The sequence below is a fragment of the Gracilinanus agilis genome, chromosome 5, assembly GCF_016433145.1.
Source record: "Gracilinanus agilis isolate LMUSP501 chromosome 5, AgileGrace, whole genome shotgun sequence".
Taxonomy (NCBI): domain Eukaryota; kingdom Metazoa; phylum Chordata; class Mammalia; order Didelphimorphia; family Didelphidae; genus Gracilinanus; species Gracilinanus agilis.
Genome location: NC_058134.1, coordinates 41,916,291 through 41,923,507, shown reverse-complemented (window position 1 = coordinate 41,923,507; position 7,217 = coordinate 41,916,291). Strand labels below are relative to the sequence as shown.

The 7,217-nt window shown below is 42.7% G+C and overlaps 1 protein-coding gene across 1 annotated transcript in view; it reads left to right on the top strand.

Moving 5' to 3' along the window:
• Positions 1 to 2,466: 2,466 nt before the first annotated feature.
• Positions 2,467 to 7,217, top strand: part of NPHP3 (nephrocystin 3) — a 42,775-nt gene continuing 38,024 nt past the window's right edge. Inside the window, exons 1-3 of the mRNA XM_044677854.1 lie at positions 2,467 to 2,859; positions 4,737 to 4,862; positions 5,948 to 6,098. Coding sequence (XP_044533789.1) covers positions 2,467 to 2,859; positions 4,737 to 4,862; positions 5,948 to 6,098 — 670 coding nt within the window. The remainder of the gene's footprint in view (positions 2,860 to 4,736; positions 4,863 to 5,947; positions 6,099 to 7,217) is intronic.

The window sequence follows — 7,217 nt, the reverse complement described above, 5'->3', positions numbered from 1 at the left end:
CTCATACAAACATACCCAGGCATTCCACAACCTTCCCTAGACTTAACTGACCTATTACTCTTGCACCTCGAGGCCACTACCAACAGCAAATAGTGCCAATGAAACAAAGAGAAAGCACTGCACCATGGACAAGCCTTCTACAAGTGAGTGCTCCAGACAAAGACTCATTTGGGAGCTAATGTCTGGCACAAAATGATGCAATGATTCACACCAATGCCTCTCAAAGCAAGAACTAGTGCCACTGGGTGAACTACTATGAGATTCTACACTGTCTGGGAAAATAGTGTGGTTTTAGCACATAATTTTTTAAATGTATTTTTCTGCCTTTATTTTTTTCAACTGTCAATCACATATACCTGAATTTATGTGAAATGGGGTCCCACGATATTATCTCCATTTTACAGATGAGGAGACTGAGGCTAAGAAGACTCAAGTGACTTGCCCTGCATCAACTAGCTAGTAAGTGTCAGAGGCTGGTTTTGAACTCATTTTCCTGATGTAAGATTCAGTGCTCTATCTACGAAGTCCAAGTCCATGTAATCCATAACTCCCTCCTCTTGGTACTTCCCCAATCACTCTGTATCTAGGTTTTATCCATTATATATATTTAAATATAAATGTTATCTCTGATACAATGTAAGCTTCTTAAGGTCAGAAACTATCTTACTTTGCCTTTGTATTCCAAGCCCCTAGCCCAGTATCTGGCATTAGATAGGTACTTAATCCACATAGATTAACAGAATAATTCAGACCCTACATGTTCAGTCTGGGCCCATAGTACCAGCCTTTCCAACTTGATATATCTGACAAATTTGTGTTCCATTGACATTGCAGCAGCATCTCTACATCCCCATAAAGCATCAGGGTAGGATTTTAGGAGAAGAAATGGACAATACTGTTTTTCTCTTTTTTATCCCTGTTAAATAGGGTCAGGTCTAGGAAATATTATCTACGAAATGTCTACATGATGCTTTTTTCTTTGGTCCAGGACACCTGTGAGCTCATCAGTGTAGAGCAGTCTCAAGAAAAACATCCCCCACCCCCCTGCCCCATTATTCAGACAGGTAACTGTCCTAAAAATTTTTTTATTATTTTTTTAAACCCTAGCCTTTCATCTCAGAATTAATACTGTGTGTTGGTTCTAAGACAGAAGAATAGAAAGGACTGGGCAATGGGGGTAGCCCAGAATCACACAACTAGGAAGTGTCTGAGGCCATATTTGAACCTAGGACTTCTCATCTCTAATCCTGGCTCTCAATCCACTAAGCCACTTTAGCTGCTCCCCAACTTTTAGTTTTAGAGAGCTCCAGAGGCATTAAGAGATAAGGTGCCCTGCCCAGGGTCAAATCAACAAGCACTTATTACCTGCCTAATATTTATTAAGGGCAGGTATGTGTCAGAGGTGGGATCTGAACTCAGATCAACCTGACTGAGGCCAACTCTGAATGTCAAGCTGCTGCTTCATCTGTGTGTATATATGTATATACAGGAACACTTTACCTACACTCATTTAAGCTTTAATGGCTTAAAACTGGTTGACACTCATATATGTGTGTGTATATATATGTGTGTGTGTGTATGTATGTATGTTTGTGTGTGTATTCAGACATATCTAGGAGAGCAAAAGAAAATGGCCAACCACTGCAGTATCCTTGCCAAGAAAACTCCAAATGGGGTCACAGAGTCCAACAGGACTGAAATGACTGGACGGCATATACATATACTTTGGATGTGTATGTGTGTGTATACATTTAACGTTTAATTGCTTACAATCGCCCTCCAACTTTTGAGATCTGCATATGCACAACTACAGATACAAGTAGAGACATCTATATCATAAGATGTATTGGAATTGGGGGGCGGAGCGAGGAGTGGACAAAAATGCATCCAAAACCGTGCCTGGTGTCTCAGCGGCTGGTTTTGGACCTCTCTCCTGCTTGTTCCGAGCCTGGTGGGACTCGGCAAAGTGGGCTTACAGCTCTGTTCTAGACAGAAGACAAGGGAATGAAGCCCCAGTTCTGACCGCCCTTATGCTGAAAGTTATATCCTGAGTGTATAGAGGAGGAGGGGAAACAGAGGAAGGCAGGAAGAGAAAACGTGGAGAAGAAGACGTGGACAAGGAGGAGACATGGAAGAGGAAGAGAAAGAAGAGGAGGGAGAAAGAGGAGAGATGGAGGAGAAGGGATGGCGAGGGAAGAAGAGCTGCCGAAGAAAGGACGGATGTAAGACGAAAGGATAGAGGGGAAGAATTTGGAGAAGAGCCTAGAGCCACGGACAGATATCCCAGGACAGGGGCTCGCCTCCCTCTCTCCCGGGAGCTCCAGCAGAATGTAGTGGAACGGGGCTGAACCCGCGCCCGCCCCGAGCCTCGAGTCCACGCCCACGAGGACGCCCGCCCGCGGGGTGGGGAGCCGGAGGGGGTGGGGCCGTGGCCCGGGGCGCGCCCACGGCCGCGCGCCGGGCGCCATGGGAACCGCCTCGTCCCTAGTGAGTCCCGCGGGCGGGGAAGTGATTGAGGACACATACGGGGGTGGCGGGGGCGAAGCGTGTGAGATCCCGGTGGAGGTGAAGCCCAAGGCCCGCCTGCTACGCGGTTCGTTCCGCCGGGCGGGGGCTGCGGGGGCCGGGGCAGCGGCCGGGGCCGGGGCCGGGGCGCGGGTCGCTGGCGGGCTACTCGGGGCTAGCTTCAAGTCCACTGGCTCGTCCGTGCCTGAGCTGGAGTATGCGGCGGCAGAGTGCGAGCGGCTCAAGAAGGAGTACGAGATCTTCCGGGTCAGCAAGAACCAGGAGTTGCTGGCCATGGGCCGCCGGGAAGCCAAGCTGGACACGGAGAACAAGCGGCTGCGAGCTGAGCTGCAGGTGACCAGGCGCGCCGGGCCCGAGAGGACGGCGGGGACCAGGGGGGGAAACTGAGGCCAAGAGAGGACTACAGGGACCTCTGAAGCCAGAGAGGACTAGCTCTCTGGGGCCCAGTGAGGAAGCGGAGACCCAGAAAGCACAATAGATCTAGAGCTTGTAGGGACCACTAGAGAAACTGAGGCCCCAAAAGACCCATAACTCCAGCGCTCAACTTGGAAGGCCGTCTAGCCCAGTTCCCTCTTTTTACCACGGAAGAAAGTGAGCCTCAGAGATAATCATAGGATCCTATATCCAGAGTTGGAAGGGACTTCAGAGACCATTTAGACCAACCCTTTAATTTTAGAGGAAAGAACTGAAACCCAGGCAGATGAAGTTGCCCAAGGTCTCCCGAGTATTAAGTGACAAAAGCAGGATCTGAATCTAAGCCCTCCGAATGAGCTGGTCAGTTCTCTGACTGTACCACATTCTTTGTCAAACGGTCATTTAATCCCCTTCCTCAACTAATCCTCCAAGTGACCTTTAAAAGCGGCTTTCATTCATTCAGACCACTTCTGAAGTACTAAAAAGACTTGTACGGGAAGTACTCTCATCCAATGCAGACTTCAACTTCTCTTCTAAGCCTTCTCATCTCCCAGCTAAACATTCCTGATTCTTTCTTGACATTTCAGCCCCTTTGGAAATTCTCTTGGAGATGATATGCCAACTTCCTTATTTTACAAATGAGCTGAGCTCCAGAGAGTCAAGTGACATCTCCAAGGTCACACAGAACCCATATCAAAATCCCCAGATTGTCTGAATCCAAATCTAGTGCTCCTTCTCCCTGAGCGTTCTATATCCCTCCTAACTCATTACTTATTAGAGAAATTCAGACAGGACTGAAATCAGTGTTATCTTACAAGATCCTCATCTGTGTGGGCTACATTATCTCTTTATTCTCTAGCAACTTGCCATCCCCAACATGCATCCTCAACCGTTACACCTTAATGTATTTGCTCATGTTTTATTCAGTGTGAATATTGTTGACTATTCCACAGACAGGAAAGCAACATTGGATGAAGTTCTTCTATTTGGGTGGTGGAAGGGGACTTAAGACTTATCTGTAACTTTTTTAGCTGTAAGTTAGGGAGACATACTAATTAGCAGTGGTTTGCCCACCTGCCCACTGTTTAGTGGTGGCATGTATGAAATGTGTTTGGGATTTTCAAATTCTGGATTCTCACAAACAGCTTCTGCCCAGGATGAGTTTAGTTGTTGCTATTGTCATTTTTCAGTTATTGTATTCAACTCTTTGTGACCCCATTTGGAATTTTCAAGGCAAAGATATTGGAGTGGTTTGCCACTTCCTTCTCCTGCCCATTTGGCAGATGAAGAAACTGAGGGAAATAGGCTTACTCCAAAGCCCAGTGCTGTTTCTGCCTTGTCACTTAGCTGCCCTGGGTAAGGGAGTAGAACAAAAGAGTGGCCAAAGGAGACTTAAATAGTTAAGCTGAAAGCTGGAAAAAGCATGTCTATATTTGTCTGATCAAGGTAGTATTGAGTTTATATGGATTAGTTCACTTTGCTGCTACCAGCTCTGAGTGTTGCCCAGCATAGCTTCTTTCCTTTCTCTTCTGTCTCTAAGCGTCTTATGGAAGTCCTATGATGGTATTCTCCCAGCTCAGCCAATGAGATGAGTGTTTTATTCTTATTTACAGTTGGGGAAAATGAGGCAAGAACTGCCTCAGATAAGACATCTTCTATTTGGTTTCTATTTAGTTGTCTTGTTCTATGAGAGATTAAAACAGCTGTGTCCTCTTATTTTGTTCTGAAGCATAGTCATCCAAAATTGCATTATAACACTGCCTGGCAGAAAGATTTACACAATCATTGTTTTTTAGGCTCTTCAGAAAACTTATCAGAAGATACTTCGCGAAAAGGAAAGTGCTTTGGAAGCTAAATATCAGGCTATGGAGAGAGCAGCTACATTTGAACAAGATAGAGATAAAGTTAAAAGACAATTCAAGGTAAATAAATGCCTTTGATTATCTGACTCTCTAAAGATATGGGAATAAAATACATAGTATATATTGTGAAAACCAGCTCAGTAGCATCATCTTGTATCTGAAATGGAAGGGGCTTTGGAGATAACCTAGCCTACTCCTACATTTTGCAGCTAAGGAAGCTATAATGAAGTGGAGTGAATAAATAAGCCACTTTCATCAGAAACAAAATACTCAGCATGTTTCTGAATTCGTGCATTGCTGTTGTTGTTTGTCCTTCAATTTTGAAGAGGACCAATGACATCCTGATGTTGGGGTCAGGGTACAGAAAATAGTGGATGATGGGTGAGTTCCTAGAATCTCAGAATTGAAAAACATGTTTGAAGTCATCTAGATGAACCTACATCATATCAGAATTTGCTCAAAGAACAAGGAGAAATCCAATGAGATCACTAATGGTTTTAAACAGTCAATAGACATTTTTTAAAGCACCTATTTTGTGCCAGGAACTTTGCTAAGTTCTGGAGATAGAAAGACAAAAGGTTTCAAAGCATTTAGAATCTAATGGAGGAGACAACATGGAAACAACTATGTACATCTGCACAATAAAAGAAAATAGCATTAAGGTGGAGCAGGAAGGGCTTCTCATAGAAGGTGAGATTTTAGCTGAGAAGCCAGGGAAGTAAGGGAGTAGAGTTAAGGAGGGAAAATATTCCAAGCATGGGGAAACAGCCACTGAAAATACCTGGCCTGGAGATGGAGTGTCTTGTGTGAAGACCAGAAAGAGACCATAGTCATTGGATCACAGTGTATGGAGGAGAGAGTAAGGTATAAGAAAAATGGAAAGGGATGACAGAGTCAGGTTATGAGAGGCATTGAATACCACACAGGATTTTCTATTTGATCCTAGAGATGTTAGCAAGCCTTTTAAATAGATCATTCAGGAAAAGGTAAAAGGCCTGGGATTATTTGATTTGTAAAAAAAAAATTTTTTTGATTATCAAATTAATAATGGTTTTAATATTTAAAATATTTCCTAAAATATTTTAGATAATCATTTAACATTCTAATTATGAAAACATATTTGAATTATTTTTTTCATTTGAAAGATTTTTAGAGAAACAAAGGAAAATGAAATCCAGGACTTGTTAAGAGCCAAACGAGAATTGGAGACCAAACTTCAGAGACTCCAGGCTCAAGGCATTCAAGTATTTGATCCTGAGGAGTCTGATTCAGATGACAATTGCACAGATGTCACTGGTAAAATGTTTGAACACTATTTATAATATTAATGAAAGAATGATGTTTAAAAATCACAATCTAGCCTTCACAATATAAAGCAATGGAAAAGTTAATTTTCATTGCCACCTTACTTATCCAGAACAGAGATGGCAAACACAATTCCTGGAGCTCTGGAACCAAATTACAATGTAATTGCCAATGTTTAACAAAATAAATATAAGTATAGTGCAACATAGATAATGTTAGTTTGTGGTTTTCTAAGTCAGGGTGTGGCCAGAGGGATCTCTTTCTACTTGATTTTGACACCACTAATCAAAACCTTGAAAGAAGTTCTTTTTTAAAAGAGGGGTCGGGGTGGGCATGGGGGGTGGGTTCAGAGCAGCAAAAATACATGACAAATGTCCACGAACTAAAGATTATGCAGTTTACTCCCAGGAGAGCCCCATTAGACCCTTATTCAGAATTTTAATAACTCTTATTTTAGATACAGTTCTTACAAACCCATTGAACCACAAAATTAGTGGGGCATGATTTCCAGAAGTTACACTAACAGTAACAATGATGCAGAAAATATATTTTTTTGAAAACCAACAGATACAAGATTGTAAAATGCACAGCAGTGTATATGTATTCGTTGTAGCATTTCAGATCCGCACAGAGAGCCCATCATGGCCTGTTAAAGTAGTTGATGTGCCCAATAACAAGCCTGAGTTGTCATTAAAAACTTGTTATATAGGGGCAGCTGGGTATCTCAGTGGATTGAGAGCCAGACCTAGAGACGGGAGGTCCTAGGTTCAAATCCGGCCTCAGACACTTCCCAGCTGTGTGACCCTGGGCAAGTCACTTGACCCCCATTGCCTACCCTTACCACTCCTCCACCTATAAGTCAATACACAGAAGTTAAGGGTTTAAAATTTAAAAAAAATATATTATAAAAAAAAAACTTGTTATATATAGTTTCCTTTGTTTAGGAAATAGAGAAGTATTTTGAAATATTGTTAAAATATTTCTTTACAAAAATGATTAAAATGTTACAAGTTTTGGCATTTAAAGGGATGACCAGCTATTTAGAAGATCACACACGCCATCTTATTCTGATGATGGAGTATAAATGGAGTGATGCCATATGTATTAAAG